General features: G+C 44.0%; 1 protein-coding gene and 1 long non-coding RNA gene across 2 annotated transcripts; one reads left to right on the top strand and one right to left on the bottom strand.

The window, feature by feature from the left end:
* Positions 1 to 334: 334 nt before the first annotated feature.
* Positions 335 to 11,865, bottom strand: LOC114021036 (C-X-C motif chemokine 13-like). The gene is made up of 4 exons (XM_027828802.3): positions 11,602 to 11,865; positions 7,717 to 7,852; positions 4,083 to 4,166; positions 335 to 3,392 (listed from the first exon to the last, which is right to left on the bottom strand). Exons 1-4 carry the CDS (start codon positions 11,663 to 11,665, stop codon positions 3,359 to 3,361), a joined length of 318 nt encoding a protein of 105 aa, XP_027684603.3. The 5' UTR covers positions 11,666 to 11,865; the 3' UTR covers positions 335 to 3,358.
* Positions 5,452 to 22,692, top strand: LOC122465408. The gene is made up of 3 exons (XR_006290234.1): positions 5,452 to 5,665; positions 11,495 to 11,498; positions 22,667 to 22,692. It is a non-coding gene; the product is annotated as an uncharacterized LOC122465408 (long non-coding RNA).
* The last annotated feature ends 768 nt before the right edge of the window (positions 22,693 to 23,460 follow it).

Here is a 23,460-nt window from a genome sequence, read left to right as displayed (position 1 = left end):
CCACAGAATAACCTGTGGTGTGATCCTCTTTTTTAAGGGGAGGAAAGAGAAATAATTCACATAGAAGCCTAATGGTTGTTGACTGAGAGTTTAAAATATACATTGAAGTTTTTGTGGCCGGTCACTTTTGAGTTATGAATGGAAAAAACAATTTAAAAAGAGGACTTAATTAAATGTAGAGCTCCTTGATTAGACCTCAGAAAACTGTAGGACTAGGGTTATCTACTACATACAGCTGAGCAAGGTAATGGATAAAGGATTTAATACAAACTCTCGCTGAATGGGAGGGAGGGAGGAAGGAATGTGTGTTTTGCAGGATCATGTAACCCAGCTGTTTTCATAAAATAGGGAGCTTTTATTTAGAACTACATCTTATGGAGTAATAATTGCATTGGAATGAGGTGGCTGCCTTAGGCAATTTTACCTAATGAAACTTCACCTGCATGTTTGTTTTTCTTCAAAGTTTTCATTTGAAATCCCAATGGAACCAGTTCTCAAATCTGAAACCACCAAGTGCATAAATGATTGTATTGCATAATGTACAGTACAATTAAAGTGCAGTCAGAACAGAAATGGCAACCCTAGGAAAAGAGAAGCCAGTCTAGTTTTGTATCTGGTAACAGCAGAGTTGTAATCGCATAGCAGTCTGGACCACCACTAATGACTTTTGTGAAGTGAAATGCAATGATCCAGATCAGCATCCTACATATGTTTCTGCTTACCCAGACAGGTGACTCAAATAGCATGGTAATGAATGGAACATAAATATTCACAGGAGCGAGAACGTGGATAGGCCGCTGGGCCTGGGAGTCAGGACACCTGGTGCTGTTCTCTATGCTGCCACTGACCAGCAGTGACTCCCCTCTCCATGCCTCTGTTTTGTAAACTGCTTGGGGCACACAGGGACTGTGTCTTACTCTGTGTTTTGTATCACACTTAGCACAATGGGGATCTTGGTTGGAACCTGCTGTAAATCAGAGATCTAATAATGAGAGCTCAAACTTGCAATGGGGGAAAGCAGAGTTACTTCATGAAGAGTATTACCTTTTAATAAAGCCTGTTGCTGCCATCTGGCATGTATGAGCAAGGTAGGGAGTAGCACTTGACCATATACTTACTCCTTAAAACAGGGCCTCACAGATGTGATTCATGGAGTCCTCCCTGGCTGGGCACCAGAGGATGTTCTCAGAACCAACTTGTGGGGGGAAAGGGCCATTGGTCCATAAGAGTCTCTCTTACAAGGTGGCCCACAAAATGAAAAGTGGGAGAATCCTTGGCCTAGGGTAATAGTCCTTCCGCACTAACCCCACAGGTGAAACTAAAGTTCCTGGACCACAGACAAAGATCAATCAGAGGAGGTGCCTCCTCGGTTTCTCTCCTCTACCCTGCTGCGTCCTGTACTTAGGTAACTAATCTATGTGTGAGCCAGAAAAGACCAGAAACATACATGAGGGCTGTGGAAGCAGGGTTTGTTACACATAGAAGGTTTACACAGTCAAATCATGTCATCTGGAAAAATGGGTTCTGTAGTGGAAATGCTAGTCTACCTTGAGTTTTACTAACACTCAAGTGGGTCAGGGTGACCGCTTGAATAAGACACTCAATACTCCATTGTTTGCAGTAGTAGCCTCAATACCTTAGGCTCTTTCTAGAGCTACAAGAAGGTATAGCCCCTGTCCTAAGGAGATGCAGTCTAAGAAGAGGCAGGTTGACAGAGATTAGGGAAGGATTTGGGGTGGGGATGGGGGGGGGTTTCTGTACAAATCTACAACATTCACTATAGACAGCATGGCAGAAGTGAGTTAAGAGGGACTGAAAAGCAGAGAGGCTGGGGCCTGTTACCTGCACAAAATTCTCTGTTACTCGCACACTCTAGGGCACCCACCCTTACCCCATTCCTAGGGCTCGGGCGTAACCCTGTCAATTGAAGTACCCACCCTCACCCAATTCCTAGGGTTCAGGGTGTAATTTTCTGTGGGTTTGCAAGACCTTTTACCAGTGAAAAAGCCTTATCCTCTATTTATGAGCAAGCACCGAAAACAGAATCCACACTCTACACGTGTAGTGCTCACCACTCCCAGCCAGGCAGATGAACTTGAGGGCCAGTCAGGATCAGGTCCATGTGGGGACTCCAGTTTCTGCATGGTGTCACTGGCAGAGTGTTGAGGTCTGGCAGCTCTGTTCTTGGGGCCGTGTCCTGGAGTTTGTTCCCAAAGAACTTCCTTTTGGACCCAGTTTATACAGTGAAACTTGAGCCCTGCTTAGCTATACCTTAACCACTTATTTAACTAAAGTTTTTCTAAACAATCCTAACAAAATTTTCTAACCAATCCTACCCCACCACCTTGATTAATTTACACCTAGCAAAATTAATGATGTAACAGACAGAAACAATTAAAGAACGGGACAGAGGTCATACAGACAAACAATAGGGAAGTGAGGACCATAATGACAAAACAAGAAAGAAAAGAGGATTTCACCACCAGCGCTATTGATAAGGCCATCAAACTAAGTTTTCTTTAACCATCCTAAGATCTGTTTCTTTTTCTGGTGATAGTGGGGGCCATTAGGACACACTCTCCTCCTTAACAACCTGATATTACCTTTTTTTAATGTAATTTAGATGGACTGTGAGGATGCGACTTCCTGCTTCTCAGCTAAAGGCTGCTGCTCTTTTTACATGGCTGCAGACCCAGGCCTTATCCTTACAGCCTGGCGGATGGACGCTCAGAGGTCATACCATGCCTGGGGGGCCATGTGGAAGACGACACAGAGGCAGTTGTTCAAGACGTTGACAAATGGGTGGAAGCACTGGTGGAGTTGAGGGTCTATAATTAGAGGCGGTCAGGGGACAGAGTTACATAGAGCTTGAAAGGAGGTGCCAAGTAGCAGCGTGCGAGCTAGCAGGAGGGAAGCGATGCGCTTTTACTGACAGCTGAAGAAGAGGAGTTTTACCCTATGCTGTAGGGTAGAGTAGTACACTTTACTAATTATTCAATAGTTAACTTATGCAGGAATAGGGAGGGTCCACTCGTATCCTCCCCGCAACATATTTGGAGCTAAGCTCTTCACAGTATGTGTCTCAATAGTAACATTAAGCATTCACAAGGCAGCGTTCATGTTTACTGTTCCGATCAAAATCGGCGCAAATCCGCACTCTTTCCCCTGAGGTTGACGAGGGCAATCACAAGTAACTATAGAGTTTCAAACTGCAGCCCTTAAACATGCGTAGTAGAGTAAAAAATAGTATAGCAAGTTGTAATAGTAGTTGGGAAATCAGTGAACCGTTGCACTCCAGGAAAGGAATTTCAGTCCCTCAGTCAGCCGGCTTCTGTTCGGTTCCCTTTGCTGGGAAAAGTCAGTCCAGGACTTGCACTGCACTGATGCTGTTACTGGTTTGAGAGGGGAGAAAAAAAAGTTGTTTTTGTTTTTTTGAAAATAAGGTAGCAACTGTTTTTAGTTACTTAAAAGTATCCAAACCAGGCATCAATTATGGCAAATTGCAAATGGCAATTCACAGTGTCTCTGAACGGGGGGGCTGTTCACGCTCTGTTCCTGCTACTGTGGGGCCTGTGATGTTTGAATGCCAGTGGTGATAGGGGGGGAATGTAGGTTAATTACCCAGGCACCTGTTTCTGATGCCTAGATGTTCGGGAACGAAACGTCTTACGCCCCCATTTCCAAGCTTCTCTGAAATGAATCATCTCTTGGGTGATGCCGAGCGTTTGCATAATGCTATTTCTCCTCCAAGCCTCCCCCCCCCCCCCGAAATACTGCTCCCCCAAGTGTAGAACGTAGCAGCGGGTTAATGGTGCAGAATAGCACTAGGGGCTGGTCTCTGCAGGGGAAGGGAATTTGAAGTGGCAGAATATAACACATTGCTAGATTCTTCTGAATGTCGAGTGGCAGCAAAAGTGACTTGCGTATGATTAGACTCCTCACCCTCTCTCCTGTAGACCCCTGGCTGTTTCTCAGTATGAACTGGTGAGCCAGAAAAACAAAACTATTTTGCTGTGTAGTCTTGCACCTCTTTCTCAAGGTGCCCACTGGAAGGTGGCGACTAGCTACTGCATATACAGTACCTCTGCATCAGCTTATGAAGCAATATCTGGATCCATGGTGCATTGGGATACACGCAGGCTCTCTGTTTATTCTTCAGGGTAAGTCTGAAAAATAATGGGGTCATTTTAGCGTCTCATAATATCAATCTTGGGACATCTTCCAGGTGGTCACCTAGCGAGAAGAGCCGAGGCAGATTACGGTTTTGTGGGGCCCTGGGCCAAAGCAAGTGGGGGCCCCCTCCCCACCCCTTTAGCCTGCAGTCCCTCCACCCCCCACCCTACCTGGTACTCCTGCCAGGGAACGGGGACTTGTCCTGCCTGCCCGGCACTGCTGCTGGGGAGTGGGATCAGGGCACAGGGGCTTCCCCCGCTCCCCGGCACAGAAGCACCAGCGGAGCAGGTCGGGGTGTGGGGGCACGCAATTTTCCAGGACCACCCAATTGGCTGGGTCCCCCGGGCACGGGTCCCATTGGCCAGTGGCTAATCCACCCCTGCAGATGAGTAATTCTGCAGTGTTGAAGTGGGAGCTGGGTTTGGGTGTGTGGAACTGGCAATTTCAGCATTCAGTGCAGTGCACCGGTGCTGACCCTTCACGGCATGTCAGAGTTAACTTGGGTTCTTACATGCATGCTGCCCCAACCCTCCTGCTGCCCACACAAAAAGCTCTGACCCAGGTTTGATGGTGGTGTTCTAAACCTGGGCTAGCTGGCATGGCTGGGGGTGTGGGTTAAATCTCAGGTGTTGCCTTCACTCATGCCAGTAACACACCCACATTGCAGCCAAGGTGCAGGCTAAACCACTCAAGCACGGATAGTCCTTAATTTCGCTCAAAGTTCTCACATTTCGCTCTCGGTGCCCAGAAGGACAGACAACTTCTCCCACAATTCATTAGGAAAGATTCCTAGAGCAGCTCAAAGAACACAGTTCTTACTGCAGCACAAGGAACCACGGGATATGCCCCCAGAGGTCTGTGCGACACACTGGGGAGCACAGGCCCAGTGAGGATGTAGTAGATTTTGGTGTGATTTTGCAGTGTGGCTGCTTACACCTGCGCATGGCTGATTCAGTTGCTATTCACCCCAGCTCGCTCCGCAGTGAAGATATAGGCTAAGTGTTGACAAACACGTGCCAGGGGCTTTCAGCGAAGCAGGGTTTACCTTATTTTAAGCAAGGTTAAATCCTGACTAGCAAAATTGGTGCAAATCTCTGAATATCTTTGTTTACACTTAGGGTATGTAGCGAGAGGAGTTTATGGCTGTGTTGTAACTCAAGTAACAATTGGCAATTAACTCATTTTAGCCAACTCCTCTGTAAATGCCAGTTTAGATACTCTCTGCAAATGTTTGTTCCAGGACACACACAGCTGTGATGTACCCCAGGCAGAGCCCTACAGTAAACCACAAAAATTTGTGCAGTGTCTAAATTAGCATTTACAAAGGTGCTAGCTAACTTGAATTAACTGGCAACTAATTAAGTTGAGTTCCAATGGGGCCACAAACACTTAGGGGGGAGCAGAGGGGCAAGTATCCTGCGTGCTCAGTCAGGGCTACTCCTGAGTGCAAATATGGCCTATATTAAACTGACAAGAGCCATGTTTACATCAAGTTAACATAGTGTCCACCGAGGGGTTTGCACCAGGGCTTGTCTACACAGGAAATTTATACCATTAAGCTAAAATGTGAATTTAAAACATTAAAAGTTTTAATGATATAACTCCCTGCATGGACACTAATTGGAATAGGAGCAGCTTTTTCTGGTTTAGTTTATGTCACTTTTGGAAGGAGTTCAAACTAAACTGGAGAAAGCTACTCTTATTCTGGATTAAAAGTGTCTGTGCGGGGAGTTATCCCAGTATGGCTATAGAAGTTTAACTCCTCAGATATAACTGGAAACATTTCTTGTGCAGGCAAGCCCTGAGACACCGACTTTGTCTAGACTAGGAAAAAGCATCTGTGGGTTCCTTGTGTGGCAGCTAACAAGTTCTAATTAAGTTCTCTTAAGAAAAAAAAAGGGAGGGGGGAAGTGAGCTGGCCATCTTCAACCCTGGGCTCTCCTCTCTTTTTAAAGTGTTAAAACTTGTCCACTCTCACTGCTAAATGTGAAAGAGCACTTAATTGAAACTTGGTAGCTAAAGTCTGACCTAACACACCGAGGCCTTGTCTATGAAGTTGTGCAACTTTACTTGTATAGTCAGAGGTAAAGTACAACCTACCCAGGTGGGTTATACTGGTGTAGAGGTGCTTTATACGGGTCTAGCTATTCCTGTACAAGGAAGGGGAATAGCCCATACTGGTCTGAGGCACCTTTATACTGCTATGGCTGACGCATACGAGGGCTTGTACTGGTAAAACTATTTCAGTTAAAAAAAATATAAATCACACCCCTTAACTGAAATAGCTGTATCTGTTACAACTCTCGAGGGTGTACCAGGCCCACACTGTGCCAGTTTAACTAAAGATGCAATTTAGGGTTACCTCACCCCCTGAGCTATGGAGCCGGGCCCCAGGTCCCCTGAACACAGGGCAGAGGTTGGTTATTTGACTCCTGTACCCGCATGGAGTAACTCACAGGATTGGGGCTGTTTTTTAAATGGATTTGACAGTTGCCAGAAAAATAAAGTCATCTCCCGGGTTTGTTTTTTGTTTTTGTTTTTTTACATGAGTCTAAAGATCTGCATTATCACCACAATGCACTGGGATATCGATTGATAAGAGTTTCTGTGGCCAGCTAAAGATTCTGCAGTGTTCCCACTTCCGCACTTGGAGATAACAGATCAAAACTATTGAACTACAACAGCTGTTTGCCCACCAACATGCGAGTGCACGGCACATGTGTGTGAGAGAGAACGAGAGTCACACAAGGGTGAGAAGAGGTTGGGGGTGGGTTGTGGAGTTGCTTTGTGGTTGTGGCAGGCTTGCCTTATGGGGGCGGATAGGTGCTGGGTTTTTTGCATTTCAAAAGGTGGCAACCCTAGTGTGATTTTAAACTGATGCAAACCGCTCTGTGGATAACTGGATGTACATATGGCTCGTCAGCTTAACTTACCTCAGTACATTTACAGCTGAGTCATACTGGTATAACCAGTTTTAAATCGATTATAAGTGTGTCTTGTAAAAGTACACACAGACTTGCACTGGATTTATCAGGCTTACACTATTTTAGTGAAACCAGTGCAACTTGTGTCTGTAGATGTAATCCAGTGGTCAGTGCGAGTTCATTATGGCCCCTAGCTACAAAATCTGGCATTTTAGCTCATGCTGTAGAGACTCATGTGTTTACCTCTGGAGGTCCCCAGTTCAGTATCTGGTACGTTGGCCAAGATGGCAGATGTCACAGAAACGAGACCTAACACATTTTAAAATGCACCTTTCCTTAGTTTAGACGAGGCCAGTGAGGATTCAGAGGTCACACCCCATTAAAGTGAATAGAGGCATTTCACATCCTTGCTAGGGGCAATTCTTGCCTCTTCTTGCATGGAGGTCTCAGATTCAGTGGAATCTGTTAGTTAATCTGCAAGAGGTCTGGTAGGATCTCAAGAGCTGAGCCAGGACATGTATAAACAACCCCTGGATAGAAAACTGATCACGCAAACTACTCAGTAAATGAATGACAAAAGAAATTGCATAAATTGAGGGTCATTGGAGTTCCCACTTACATAATCTCCTTTCTTCTACACTGAATCCCCTGAGGAATCACCTCAATAAAACTAATCTTCCAAGCACTGATAACCTCTGAGGTTTGCTTGCGGCATCTGCATCTCCGGTTGAGTAGAAGGCTTTCCATTGGTAGACCTGCAACAGGAAGCGTTGAACAAAACAATCTATTTGTCTCTGTTAGCCAAAAATTGCCAAGGCCCAAACCCATTCTAAGCTACTACAGAGAGCACATCAAAAATAACCTAGCCTCAAAACGAATAAACACTAATGAAAATAACTGTTGAATTTACATCACTGTCTTTTTGACTATGAGCCATAGCCGTGTGAGGGAAAGCGGAATGGGAATTAAGGATATGTTTTTGCCCTCCTTCAAACTCTCTCTCTTTTGTGATACCTGCAGAACACTTTACAATGATTAGGCAACTCATATGCTATGAACACCATTTATCATGCTCACTAATGTCATTTCATCATTTCCTTATGCCGCAGGTTGGTTTGTTTGTATTTATCTGTTGTCTACAGTCTTAAACTTAGTCCCTGCCCTGAAAAGTTCATAATCTAGCTCTTTGCTTGTACAGTGCCTAGCACATTGGTGCCCTGACTTCTAGACTCTACCACAATACAAGTAATTAATAATACACTTATTCTATGCCCATGGAATAATACATTTATTCTATGCCCATTACAGGGCTGTGTGGAAGGACTGCTGGGGCTCATGGAGCTCCATGGACATCAGCGGGGTTTCACAGAGGCCCAGTAGCCAACCCACGTGCAATCAGTTTCAGGATCTGACCTGTTCAGTTCAGATGTAAACTAACAAATGCCCCGATCCTGTGAGTGACTCCACATGGGTACAGGAGTCTGCCTGCAGGGAGTAACTTACAGGACTGGGGACAAAGACGTTAAAAGGTGGAAGAAGCAGTGAAGGTTTCCTTCAAGCCCGTCTATTACACTGTACTGTAATTACAGAAGTGAGATATCGTTGGAGGTAACTAGTTTGGAAGAACGTTAAAATTGGAGATAGATGCTGAAATGTGGAGCCTAAAGGCATCTACCCTGCAGCTGCAGTGCTGCAATTATGCTGGTATCATGCCATCGCATCGATGCTTCCTACGTTGACAAACGGGGTTTTCTGTCAACGTAGGTAATCCATCTCTGTGAACGGCAGTAGAAAGGTCAACAGAAACATTTTTCCATTGCCCTAGCCGCATCTCATTGGGGGTTAGATTGCCATAAGTATGGCATTCAGGAGTGTGAGTTTTTTGTAGCTAGGTTGATCTAAATTTTAAGTATAGACCAGACCTATTTAAGTGGAAATTAGTCTTCTAAGTTCTTAAGCTGCTTCTGAAAAAGGGACTCTTGAAAATTTTACCCACTATCCTGCTCTCCCCAAAATAAACAGGCTCTAACTTTTTCCTTCTGTTCTAGGGAGTTGGATTCTTTTTATAATGAAAATGTTTGCCTTTTGGTTCAGCCAAAAAATCATTGGTTTTGTTCTAATAGACTTTTCCACGTTTGAGTTAAATTGTGTTAAGTTTAACCAAGACATAATAACCTTCCATGTAATATTACTTTAAATGTTCATTTTAATTTTCAGTAGTAAGGGTTTTTATTTCAGAAGCTAAGGCCCATTTTTAACGAATTAGGCAATTAGGAGATGAAACTCAATGGGAACTAGTCTCTCAAGTACTTAAGTCACTTTTGAAAATTTACCCAATGTTTTACACAGTCCGTTAGTTCTACCATTATGTACAAAATAAGTGATTGGTACCTTAAAAAGTATAATAAAAGAATAATTGTTACAGTAATAATTCCTTTTGCAATGTTATTGCAGTGAAGTGACAGAGTGTAAAACACAACGTCAAGAAAGGAGAAGGGGGGCAGGGGGAGTCAGCGTTTGGGGATTTAAAGTAGTGTCAACAGTGCCAATCCTGCAAAGGTATATGCACATGCTTAACTTAACATACTGTTAGCAGTGCCATTGACTTCAATGAAGTCTACGACTCACAGTGCATAAAGATAGGCATGTGTTTAAGTTTTTGCAGGATCAGGGTCAATTTTACTGATGCCTTGATATTTTCTTTGACTAATTAGGTACCCCTGCTTAGCATGCAGTAGGTTAATTTTTCCAATATCATTACAGGTCCAATCGTGCTCACATAGGACTCAATGGCAAAACTCCAATTGGCTTTAGTAGTAACAGGTATCAATCCCCAACTCTTACTTTACAGCTCCAGGTAAGAAAACCAAACATCAAGGGCCACAGTTTCTGTGGTGATGCTACACAGTAGATATTAAAACTGAATGTTTTGACATCTGTTTCACCAGTAAAATGATTTGAGTTGCCAGCTGACTTCCAGACTGCTACATGTAATTAATAAATGGTCATATTAAGTTTCTTATTCAAAGTCACTAGCAAAAAATGGTTAAGACAAATTTGATCAGAAACAGAATTGTGGAATTTTAAAGGGGCTGGGTGGAACATTCTTAATCTCGTTTTACCCAGTCAAGAGGGTAAAAAACATGTGGCAGTACTGGTGAACCAAAATGAACCAATAATCTCTCCCTGCCTAGAGTTGTAGAGAGGAAGAATTACTATAAGAGGCACGAGAGATAAATATTAATTTACTCCCCATATGAGAAATCACAAGCCTTTTGCCAAGTTACGTCAAACTATAGTTTCATTTTTCAGAGTAGCAGCCGTCTTAGTCTGTATTCGCGAAAAGAAAAGGAGTACTTGTGGCACCTTAGAAACTAACCAATTTATTTGAGCATTAGCTTTCATGAGCTACAGCTCACTTCATCGGATGCGTGAGGTTCCTTCCCTGCTCTGAACTCTCGGGTACAGATGTGGGGACCTGCATGAAAACCTCCTAAGCTTACTTTTACCAGCTTAGGTTAAAACTTCCCCAAGGTACAAACTATTTTACCCTTTGCCCTTGGACTTCCACTGCCACCACCCAACGTTTATCTGGGTTTATTTATTAGGAAAGTGTTGTTTGGAAACGTCTTTCCCCCCAAAATCCTCCCAACCCCTGCACCCCACTTCCTGGGGAAGGTTTGGTAAAAAAATCCTCACCAATTTGTATAGGTGACCACAGACCCAAACCCTTGGATCTTAAGAACAATGAAAAAGCATTCAGTTTCTGAAAAGAAGGATTTTAATAGAAGTAAAAAGTAAAAAAGAATCACCTCTGTAAAATCAGGATGGTAAATACCTTACAGGGTAATTAGATTCAAAACGTAGAGAATCCCTCTAGGCAAAACCTTAAGTTACAAAAAGACACTTAAGGACAGGAATATTCATTCTATTCAGCACAGCTTAATTTCTCAGCCATTTAAAGAAATCATAATCTAACATAGTTTCATTGTAACTAACATTTAAAACTGGTGAATTAAAAAATACAGCATGCTCAGCCTCATTTGCAGTGTTGCATTCATATTTTCAAAGATGTTTGATTTGGATGTTATAAGGAGAAAAGCAAAAGAGGGAGTACTGTACATGGGTTTGGACTATAAAGCACTATAAATAGTGTGTGTGTAGATAGTTCTATTTACTGGTTTGTATACTCCACTATAACACAATATAACGTAAAGAGGAATACAAGTATAGGCTCCAGTCCTGCATACCCCAACACACTGAAATGGAGCTGTCCGTGGCGTGACAGGTGGAACTCTCTGGATCTGTGCATGGGTATGAGAATCTGCCTATGCAGTTCAACGTTCTGAATCAGGGTCTTACTAATCGAGGGGTAGGAATAGCGCCCAAGCCAAAAGGAGAGTCATAGCTTATAGGGCTTATTGACAGGTTCATGGTGAACATTACATCCTTTTAAAAGCAAATTGTACAAGAGAGTGAAGTTCTAAGGGGAAAAGTTACTCACCAGTCAGTGTAGGGAGATCAGTTACCATCAGGGCTATTGCCAGGACTACTGCCAGGTTCTTCATCTTGGCCTCTCTTAGACAAGGTCACTGAATGCAGCTTGAATGACTCTTCTTTTTATTTCCACCCAAAAAGGGGAACTTGCAGGAGATTAGCCTTTACAATGGAATTTTCTGTTCAGAGTCCTGTAGTATACGGAAACAAATTCTTCTCCTTTTTTTTTTTTTTTTTAAAAGTTTCTTTCCTGGACTTCTCTGATTCCTTCCTCTTAAGAGGTAAATGTTCTGGGCATGAGGGGTTATAGTACCACAAGAGCATATGCAAATTTGGAATTGGGAATGTGGCATGGCACCCCTTCTGCCTTGTTAGACCTAGCGCTCCCTCCTCTGGCAGGGACAGGGCCTGGGGTAAATCAGCCTCACTCTGGAGCGTGTCTGTCTTCCTTCTTCAGGCTTTGTTTCTCAGAACCTTCCCGGTAGGCCTTGGGGCAGGCCTGAGAAGTGCTCCTCTGCCAAACAAAGTCTATAACATACCGAAAAAAGGGAATACCTTTCCCTGGCCCCCCACTGGGGCAGGTGTTGTCCTGTCGCTGGCCCTGGGTTGTCAGTCCTTCCCCTAAACAGGTGCTGGGTTTGGGTGTCTCCCCTATGGGGAGGGGTGCAAGTCTCTCACATTGGAGAAGCCTATCTCCCAGCTGCCTCCAGCCTTGCAGCAGTTTGTGTCCGTCCCCCCCTTACCCCACCAGGAGAGAGGTTTTAACAGGCTTCAGGCAGCCCTTAACTGGACTCAGGTGTCCCTAATTGACCTGAAGTAACCCCTTCCCAGCTTGTAGGAAAAAGGGCCTTGAGCATTCTAGGGCTAACACACCTGTTTTCCCGACCCTCCTGCAGCTGCCCACCCCAACTTTGTCACAGGAATTAGGTGTATTTTTTACTGTGAGGGAGCTAGCGTGGTGCAGTGAACCAGATAAGACAAAAGAGAATTAGGCCTCAGTCTTGGGACTATTCACATGCAGAAAGGCGTTAAGAGTGCTTCAAGGTAGCTGAACCACAGAAGTTCCGTGTCTTATGTCTGGGCACGTGGTGGCTGCAGAGCTGTGATATGATAGACCAGAAGGTAACTCTGTGCATTCCAGCTGCACTCTATTTCTCTTCCTCTGTGCCATCTGCTGGCCTCCTACAGATGCAGAAAAGTCCTGTACCGGGGAAGTTCCACCTCGGTGCTTCCACCATTGTACTCCGTGGAAGCGGAACAAGAGGGGTCAGCACTGGAGCCCGTTGACAAGCTGTGGAGGAAGAAAGCGTGAGAAGAACTCACTTGTGGGTTACAGGGGAGACTGAGGCGGGATAGCCTACAGATGCAAGAGCATGAGGATAGGATGTGAATAGCCAGCCACGGAGATTGGATCTGGAAAAACAGGGTTTGCTGCTTAAAATTCTGATGGACAGATTCAGAAATAACCAGTAACAACAGGGCCTATCCTTCGAGCAGCCAACCCAAGCTGTAAAATGGGGATACGACTACTCAGCAGTAGTTACCGGGGTCTTGGCAATTGTTGTTAGGTATGATGTCTCTATGTCTGTTATTGCACTTACTCACTTAGCATTTGTTCATAAGTCCTGGATTTTGTCAGAGCTTTGTTCTGAGTAAATCTCAGAAAGCTGTGACTTCCTTTGACCCATTCCTTTCTTTTTTTTTTAAAGAGAGACACTATTTTAATAAGCAAACATTTTAATTTTAATCATCACACCCTGAACAAGGGCAGATGATCATCTGCTGATTGGCAACAAGCCAGGCCGTGGCTCAGCAGGAAGCCCGACTTATTGCGTAAACTCAAATTCAAAACCTTATTTTATACTTAATATTTCTCTATCATTATTTGCTTGTGTAGTTTCTCAGTGGAAACTATTACTTTTGAGGCAAGTGGTTTTTCTACTGACTATTGGCCTGATTTTGGCAGAAACATCTAGCTAACGTGCTTATCTCAAGCTGCCTCCAACAACTTCTCCGGTTGTAAAAGTCCCAGTTGTGTCCTACACGGCTGTAACATCTCCAGCTTTGTTCCATGAAATTTTTATGGTGCAGTTCTGTGCTGTCAGTGCAAAATGTATTGGCATATTGAAAATAAAGAGGCAGCTAAAAATGGAGAACGGTTCATTGCATTAAATAGAAACCATACAACCAGCGCAGTAGCCCCTATATTATTGATTTTTATTATTTAATCTTATGTAAAGCTGCTTCAGATTTTCCAAGCAGTGCTGTTTGTATTAATTTTGATGGAATAAATGGGCTAGGGTCAGATGCCCTGTGAGCTACCCACACGTGATCCTGGCTGCAGCACTGTCCAACTCTGCTCCCTTTTGAATTCAGTGACAAAGCATGTATTAAATTCAATGGGAGTAGCATTGGGGTCCTTGGTTGCTATGAGACTCTCCATGGTTACATGATGTAGACAAATCCATAAGGACTAGACTGTGTGCAGCAAACTCATCTTCATTTTTGACCAAAGGCAGGATTTGAATCCAGGACTCCAGAGGTGAATGACCAATGTATTGATTGCTCATTGAGTCTCTTTAGCCCTAAGAGGAGAGAGAAAATATCATCTAACTGTTAACACGCAAACCTATGAGAGTTAGAACCTAGGTTTCCTAATCCCTAGGCACTTATACTGTAAAATAGGGACAATTTTTATCTTACAGCTGGGCTGAGAAGCTCAACTAGTTGATATTTTTAAGGTACTTCATGAACTTTGCGTGGGAGAGGCAGTATTATGACTTTTTGTAAAGAATATGCTGGGGTTTGTTAGAACTGATCCTTTTCTTTTTAAGCAAAAAGATGCCCCTTTCTTTCCAGGTTAAATATTGCACTACAGAAAGTGACCTGTTTGTACTGCAACCCAGCAGGGGAGTTCCACCTTCTGGATGCTAAACACATGCTTGCTTGCTTACTGATACATAGGAGAAGTAATGGGAATTTTTTTCATTTTATAATACAATAACCTATTTACAAATCCCTTTTACTCTCCCATCTTTTTAAAGGTTGTACTAAAGAGCAGATGAAGGGGGAAAGTGGCACAATTATGCAAATGAGCAATGTCTATATTAAATATGTAAAATAAATTCCCCTTTTCGTTTTCCCCATTGATTTTAAACAGGAAGAGAAAACAATAAGAACATAAGAGCGGTCATACTGAGTCAGACCAAAGGTCCATCTAGCCCAGTGTCCTGTCTTCTGACAGTGACCAATGCCAGGGAATGAACAGAACAGGGTTATCATCAAGTGATCTATCCTCTGTTGCCCATTCCCAGCTTCTGGCAAACCGAGGCTAGGGACACCATCCCTTCCCATCCTGGCTAATAGCCATTGATGGACCTATCCTCCATGAATGTATCTAGTTCTTTTTTGAACCCTGTCTGCTTACTTATTCTGTCTACTTACGTTTTAGCACCAGATTTTCAAAGTGAAGCTGACCCAACAGTTGCAAATACATGGTTAAAGCATGAGTGCCAATTTTGATCAAGGTATTTACACAGCTAGTTATATACTCAATTTGGCCAAATACCCACGAAGTACTTATAAGTACTGCATTCCTAACTGATGCATATAATTGCATATGCTTTGCTTTGAAAGTCTGTCCCTTAAGGACTTAAATGGTGTCAGTTTATCTCATTTAACCTCTCCTTTTATGTTCCCAGCTGCTCTCCATAATCAGAATGTGAAGGTCTTTGACTTATTACTAGTTATAGTCTTGTGTCAATGGGAAATAGAGATTTTAAAATCATATGAAAAGACCTAATGGGTGCAATCTGCGGGGGGCTAGTTTACCTTCTCATTTAAGGCAAGGCTGAAGAAATTGGAACAATTACAAATATTGTAAATGTAATTCCTGATCCCTGTATCGTGTTTAGTTATACCTCACGCTGAAACACCACTTGGAAAGATACCCTGGATACAGATCAATAACTAAAGAAGCTAATGGGAGCTCAGGGCTATTTTACTTAAGTTTATTTCAGCGGGGGCTCAAGGCACATGTCTTTGTTTACTACTTAGTGTCCCCTAATAGCTGTCAAGTGTTAGCATTGCTGAGAAGGATGTCTTGTGGAAGGATAACCATGACCAAGTTGTGTGAGTCCACACTTGCCTATTGCAGCAGTACCAGTCTGAGCAATATTGTAAGCCCTTAGAGGTGCACCAGCTGTCAATTATCTCTACTCCCTTCCTTTAAGGTTTCCTTGTGATCAGAAAATCCAGGGAGGGAATGTGTGGCTCTCAGCCCTACGTGGATCTCACAGTTGTTGCCAGCCCCTCTTCCAGGCAAGATATTTGGGCTGGCAACTCCCTCAAGTTCACACAGAAGTTGAACTGCCCAGCCCTGGTAGGTGCTTCCCAGTGCTGCAGCCTTCTGAACATCACATGACTGGGCAAAGGGGTGCCACTGTACATGGACTAGCTCTGTGCAGCTGTCCTATGTGTTTTACGCAAACAGCAATCAGAATTTGGAGCTGGAGGCTCTTGTGACTCTACCTTGGAGCACATCTGCCTTTGACAGTGGAATAGGTTGCGAGTCAGGGTGAGCAGAAGGGAGCAAGCTGCTGGGCACTGAAATCAGAAATAGTGTTTTGTTTTTTTAAAAGAAAAGGAGTACTTTAAAAATTATGTTGTAAAAAGGAGTGTTGGTTGGAAGGGGGGGCAGCAAAATGTTTGGAAGTTTATGATCATTTTTCTGTTACGAGGAAAAGCACTACTTTTTAAAAATTAAGTACTTCCATTCATCCTATGCTCATGCTGGGAAAAGTTCCCTCAGTTTTCCCAAAATAGCTTAAGGCAAGAGAACCTCCGTCTGCACTGCTGCTAATCACCCAAGTGAAAACATGACCTGGGCATATGTCCCATTAACCTTGGACTATGCACAGCTGTTGTGTGAGTTCTAATTTTACACAGCCCACAAGCTGCCTTAATGCTAATAGCAACAGATTTCCCAAGACTTCAAAACTCTTTGGAGAGGGGAATATCTGCAGCATATACACTTTTTGGCTCTTTCTGTATCTTCCCTGCTCCTTTCTTGGACATTCACCCCATCCTTTCTTCTGCGAGATACATTTGCAGGCACTAATGCGGCAACAACAAATCTCAAAGTTTTTGAAGAAGGTCATATGAGGCCTCTAATTTGTACCCACCAAATTATACCTAGATGCAATCCTAGAGAAGTGAGAAATGTGGGCGTTTCTGTCTTGATGTTGCCTCAAGCAGTCAATTCACATGCAATTCCTTCTCCTGATTTGGAATATTCCTCCATTTAGCTACAGAACAAGGACTTTACCGTAGCCTGCAGAATCCTGAGCTGTGCAAACAGCCAGGAAGGGATACCTATGACACCGATGTTTGCGGGACTTTTGCCTTTGAAATTTATAGGCTGAAGGCCTTGAGTGTCCCTTTTTTTTTTTTTTTAAAGTTGGCTTTGTGATGTTTTGGGTTTCCCCATATGTGGCTGCCCCAACCATCTAATTAGCAATTTCCATCTCTCTCTTTACAAATTTCATGATCAGAGCTGGTTCCGGCTGGAGTCAGGTGTCTTCATTCAGGGATGTTGTTTTCCCCACTTCCCTTGCCTCTTCCTTCCCATACCTGTAACAACTACACTGTGGCACTTGACCTGGCAATCTTGATAGTTGCTGGCAGCTTGCTGGCAGCAGCTTGCTGGCCACAGCCAGTGAGCCTCAAGAGCTTTGGAGTCCGGGTTGGGATTAACGTCTACAAATCTGGAGGCTTATTGCCGTCATTCACAGCCTGTGATCAAGATTTCTTTCTGAGATTTCCAGCAACAGCTGATTTCTGCTGACACATACACCCCCCGCCCCACACTCCCACCCACAACAGATTGTCTCAGCGTATTTTGTTACTTCCCCTTCTGCGTTCAGCTGAAGCCAGGAAACACAGAGCCATGCAAAAAAGTGAAGCACAGCAAGCCCACACCAAACCTTAAGGTGGGAAATATATGGCTAGCTCCCTTTGGGGAAAAACGTTTCTGTCAGCATTCCATACTCATTGCAAGCACGGGTACAGTTGCCCCTTCTTTTGACACCAGTGTCGTCCCTCTGCCAAGAAGTGGTAGATGTGCTGGGCCTTGCAGGTTGGCTTCCGAGTCCAGAGAAATTGGGACGCGGAGGCTGGGTGCATTCTAGGCATAGCTTGCTTTATGTACACATGTACATCAGTCCCGAAATGAGAGGGTCAAACAGCAGCCAGGTCAATCCCTTTCCCCAGGAAACTCAACCCAATACCAATGCCTGGTTGTCAAAAACCCACCCTGCCTCAAGAATGGACTAAACCAAGCCTAAGGCAGAGCAAAAGCTCTCAACCCAGCTCTGCATAGAAACTTGCATCACCCAAACCTAACAATACACAGCGGGTCTTCTCAAGAGTCTCAGCTTACTCCTACATTAAGAAAAGGAGCCTGAAGATGACCTGCAACCATGTCACCTTCCATAACTAGTTATCTTAGGAGCGTGTACATGAACGCGAGAAGCCTGGGAAACAAGCAGGAAGAATTGGAAGTCCTGGCACAATCAAGGAACTATGATGTGATTGGAAAAACAGAAACTTGGTGGGGCAGTTCACCTGACTGGAGCACTGTCATGGATGGGTATAAACTGTTCAGGAAGGACAGGTATGGGAGGAAATTGCACTGTATGTAAGAGAGCGGTATGATTGTTCAGAGCTCCAGTATGAAACTGGAGAAAAGCTTGTTGAGAGTCTTTGGGTTAACTTTAGAGGCGAGAGCAACAAGGGTGATGTCCTGGTGGGCGTGTGCTATAGACCGCTGGATCAGAAGGAGGAGGTAGACGAGGCTTTCTTCGGACAACTAACTGAAGTTTCCAGATCACAGGCCCTGTTTCTCATGGGGGACTTCAATCACCCTGGCACCTGCTGGAAGAGCAATACAGCAATGCACAGACAATCCAGGAAGTTTCTGGAGAGTGTTGGGGACAACTTCCTGGTACAAGTGCTGGAGGAACCAACTAGGGGTCATGCTCCTCTTGACCTGCTGCTCACAAACAGGGAAGAATTGGTAGGGGAAGTAGAAGTGGGTGGCAACCTAGGCAGCAGTGACCATGAGATGGTCGACTTCAGGATCCTGACAAAAGGAAGAAAGGAAGAAGCAAAATATTGACCCTGGACTTCAGAAAAGCAGACTTAGACTCCTTTAGGGAACTAATGGGCAGGATCCCCTGGGAGGCTAATATGAGGGGGAAAGGAGTCCAGGAGAGCTGGCTGTATTTTAAAGAAGCCTTATTGAGGGCGCAGGAACAAACCATCCCAATGTGCAGAAAGAATAGAAAATATGGCAGCCGACCAGCTTGGCTTAACAGAGAAATCTTTGGTAAGCTTAAGGAAGCTTACAGGAAGTGGAAATTTGGACAGATGACTGAGGATTACAATGGACAAGAAGCTGGATATGAGTCAGCAATGTGTCAAGAAGGCCAACAGCATATTAGGCTGCATTAGCAGAAGCATTGCTAGCAGATCGAGGGAAGTGATTATTCCCCTCTATTCGGCACTGGTGAGGCCATATCCGGTGTATTGCATCCAGTTTTGGGCCCCCCACTACAGAAAGGATGTGGACAAATTGGAGAGAGTCCAGCAGAGGGCAATGAAAATAATTAGGGGGCTGGGGCACGAGGAGAGGCTTAAGGGAACTGGGATTGTTTAGTCTGCAGAGGAGAGGAGTGAGGGGGGATTTGATAGCAGCCTTCAACTACCTGAAGGGGGGTTCCAAAGAGGATGGAGCTCGGCTGTTCTCAGTGGTGGCAGATGACAGAACAAGGAGTAATGGTCTCAAGTTGCAGTGGGGGAGGTCTAGGTTGGATATTAGGAAACACTATTTCACTTGGAGGGTGGTGAAGCACTGGAATGGGATCCCTAGGGAGGTGGTAGAATCTCCATCCTTTGAGGTTTTTAAGGCCCAGCTTGACAAAACCCTGGCTGGGATGACTTAGCAGGTGTTGGTCCTGCTTCGAGCAGGGGATTGGACTAGACGACCTCCTGAAGTCTCTTCCAACCCTAATATTCTATTATTCTATTCTATGATAACTCCTCTCCAGCACCCTTGTGGCAGAGTTAAATGTGCCATCTCCTCCTCCTCCTCCTCATGGGAGGTATGAGAATGAGCTCTACATACCTCCCATCTCCATCAAACGGTGTGAAACCCACATGGGGCTTCAAGAAGTAGTTTTCCCTGCAGCATATTACATGGCCTTATGGTGACATTCTTTCACTATTTTGTTTCGTGCTTCTTAAATCAGTGACCAAAAGGGTTTTTTTCCCCACACCCCACTTAACTTCACAATAGCTGCCCTATCACCATCATGTGGCTGAGGAAAATTTCCCACGTTGTACCATACAATGGGTCTCTCTATAGTACAAATATTCAGGTCATTAAAACCAGCTTGATGAGAATGCCTCATAGATTGCTGGAAAGATAAAAGAGTGAACAGATCCCTTTTGGCAACTCCCGGGAATTGACTCAAAGGTGTAGCTATTTGTTTGAATGCTCCCAGTTCATTCTTAACAACGTTCAAGAGACCAAATAACTGAACTCAGCCGAAGTGATTGTCTAAAGACAAAGCAGTACGCTATGAAAAGGACACATACACACCCTCCTTTGGGAAGCAAATTCTCAGTGTGTTCACCTTACACAGAAGGTGTGATTCAAAGCTACCCATTTCAACTACTTATAGTATGATTTTACAAGTTCTGAAACTTTTTGTACATCACTAAAATCCAACCCACCAGTTTATACCAGTTCCTTAACTTGTTACTCTGTACCTTCCTTATCTTAGTTTTGGATACTAGCATTCCCGGTTCTGGGCTGTGATGGTACTGCTCTATACTTTCCTGTATCTTGCTTTTAATACTACATTCCAAGTGGTGATGAGTGTTAGGATATAGATATTCAGGCCTGTCTGTAAAGGCCTATACTCTAAGAATTTAGGTGTATTCTTATCACTTGGCTAGTTATAGAGGTATAAAAGAAAGAATCAAAATCACTGTCTGCCAGTGTAAGGTCCTTCTCTTACCGTGACAGTCTGAGGCCCTGTTCTTAGGCTAAGGCCTTTGGCTAAGCAGCAGAGGCAGCCATAAGCTGGGAAGCGACCGGTCACATCCTCACATTCCAAACTAGTCACATTGAAATAAGGTGCTATTGGGCTGTTAGGAATACAATCCTGTCCTGATAGTGCCTATCACCTCCAGAGAAACGGAAGTGCCTAGAAAATGTAAAAGGAAACTTAGTTTGATAGCATCCTGTCTGGCAAGAACTCGCTTATCAATAGCTGGGATGTGAAATCCTCACTTCTGTATTGTTTTGTCATTATAGTTCCCACTTTGCTATTTTTTGTCTGTATAATCTCTGTCTGGTTCTATGATTGTTCCTGTCTGCTGTATAATTAATTTTGCTGGGTGTAAACTAATTAAGGTGGTGGGATATAATTGGTTACATAATCATGTTACAATATGTTAGGATTGGTTAGTTAAATTTCAGGAAAATGATTGGCTAAGGTATAGCAAAGCAAGTTTTACAATATAGTTTGCAGTCAATCAGGAAGTGGGTGTAGCGGGGGGAAATGGGAACAGGGAATGGGGGTAAGGAAATTGGAATCATGTTTTGTTAAAGGGGGAAATGGGAACAGGGAATGGGGGTAAGGAAACTGGAATCGTGTTTGGCTAAGGGCAGGAATGGGAACAAGGACACAGGTGTAAGGCTCTGTGGTGTCAGAGCTGGGAAGGGGGACACTAAGGAAGGAAACTGGAATCATGCTCCCTGGAAGTTCACCCCAATAAACATCGAATTGTTTGCACCATTGGACTTCGGGTATTGTTGCTCTCTGTTCATGCAAGAAGGACCAGGGAAGTAAGTGGGTGAAGGAATAAGCCCCCTAACAATGAGCCATGAAAGTACTCCTCTGACTGTACTTGGTACAAAGTTGTTATACCAATAAAATAAAAACCAGCAGGATCTTATTAAAGGGAATAAGGCAAAATGCCACATTTATTGTGAATACAGAAAGAATCATAGTAAGTAGTTAGTTATAGGTATAACATTCCTTTCAATTTCATATTTATTCACACATTCATTCATACACACACACACACACACAGAGGTTCTGCAAGGTTATCATAATAGTTACCAGCCTTAGAGTTGCTCGTGCCAAGCCACTGGCCAGGTGGCCTGGACACGAGGAGGGAGCAGGGCCTTGTCAGATGCTCATCTGATGCTTCTGGAAGTTGGTTTGCAGAGTCAGACTCCAAAGTTCTCACTTTCTAGAGTCCATTTTTATAGGAAATTTATTCCTATGCCAGTCTATGGGAATTGCTTCATCGTGCTGTTGCTGAATTAATCAGCAGATGGCACATTCCTGACTGCTCCGTGCTGCCAGATGTTATCTTGTTCTTCGGTTCTCCCATCCTTGAGGCTGTTGGGTGGATTCCAGTTGACCTCTGGGGGTCCTTTGGTTGTTTCCACTTGACGCCTTCTTCAGACGATGGACACTGGATTCTTAGGCTGGCACCTCCCTGATCATTCAGTTATTATCCACACCAAGCATCCATCCACATATATCCTCCATCTCTATTTTAATCACAATTGTTAACAAAGCAAGATGAATACAACAAAAGGGCGGGGAGTCTCTGGGTGCTGTTTCTGTTGTTACAAAGTATCGCTTTGAGTCTCTCTCTGTGTGAGTAGTTGTTGTTACGAAGTATTGCTTTGAGAACAGACTCTGTCTTAGGATGTACTAACACAATTAGAAGCTTTCAAGTTTCACACAGAGAGGGAGAGGAACAGTAAAAATAAGAGGCCAAAAACCAAGAGACCTCTTAATTAGTAATACCCTGGAATTTAAACTATGGGGAATCAAACTCATTTGTGATTTTAATACAGAGCTTCTTTAATATGATCCAACCTAACAAAGTATTCATACAGCCTTGCTTTGACAAGTTTCCTATTTTCTAATTCCAGAACTGACTTCAAAGTGTTGTGGGATACCTGATGTGGGTGAACAGACTAGTGGGAAGAGCAGTGGGAACATTCAGTTAACATAAATTCCCAACACCCATAGAATATCAATATTATATTAATACCATGCACATAACTGTTAATGTGTTGTGTACTACGCCTAACACATATATATTGGCTAACTCTGGTTTGGCGTTTGATGCCCATGTGCCCAGGCCCATGCTGGAATGCTGATTTACTTTGACATCCAACGTCTCAGATCAGGGCCATCTCTGTGAAGTCCGTTCTATGATCTGCTGTTGCAGCAAAAGCAGACTGGCCTTTTCAGGCATTCCGACGCGCTGGGACTTTGTTCTCTCCCCTGTTCCTGGGAGCTGGACAAACCCCTTTGGTGAAGCAGTGGAACGTACCTTGGTTTTTCTCAAACCAGAAATCTCTGTGCTGCGGGGGAGGGGGAAAGCCAAAACAACAGCTGTGCTGCGTGATGCCCAGCACTGCACAGAAAACTTCTCTTTAAAGAGGAAACAGGAGGAAGAACAATCGCTTGCCAGCCAAAGTCTGAACAAAGCAACAAAGGAAGTAATTGTATCTCTAACTTCTAGGGAGTTTATTGCAGTTGGTGGTGGGGGCAGCAATCCTATTAGCAAATATGCTTGTGCTGGGAAGACAGGAGAAGTGCATGGTGATGCGTGTTACCGACAAAGGTCAGTGGAGTACGAAGGGCAAAATATAGGCCTGGCAACTATAGGAAAGCAGTGACCTCATTTGGCAGGGATAACACAGGGAGGTGGTGGCTATGAGATAAATACCTATGCTGGACCACACGGAGATAGAAGCCTTCAGGAA

The sequence above is a fragment of the Chelonia mydas genome, chromosome 4 (assembly GCF_015237465.2).
Source record: "Chelonia mydas isolate rCheMyd1 chromosome 4, rCheMyd1.pri.v2, whole genome shotgun sequence".
Taxonomy (NCBI): domain Eukaryota; kingdom Metazoa; phylum Chordata; order Testudines; family Cheloniidae; genus Chelonia; species Chelonia mydas.
The sequence above is the reverse complement of the archived record's forward strand: the minus strand, read 5'-3'. Positions and strand labels throughout refer to the sequence as shown.

What these genes read in the sequence shown, in the direction of transcription:
- LOC114021036 (XM_027828802.3), bottom strand. Translation starts at nt 11,665, where the DNA reads ATGAAGAACCTGGCAGTAGTCCTGGCAATAGCCCTGATGGTAACTGAT. An exon ending in TGATCTCCCTACACTGACTG is followed by an intron (nt 7,853 to 11,601) that starts GTGAGTAACTTT and finishes TTCCTGTTGCAG; the next exon opens with GTCTACCAATGGAAAGCCTT. An exon ending in TGTAGAAGAAAGGAGATTAT is followed by an intron (nt 4,167 to 7,716) that starts GTAAGTGGGAAC and finishes ATTATTTTTCAG; the next exon opens with ACTTACCCTGAAGAATAAAC.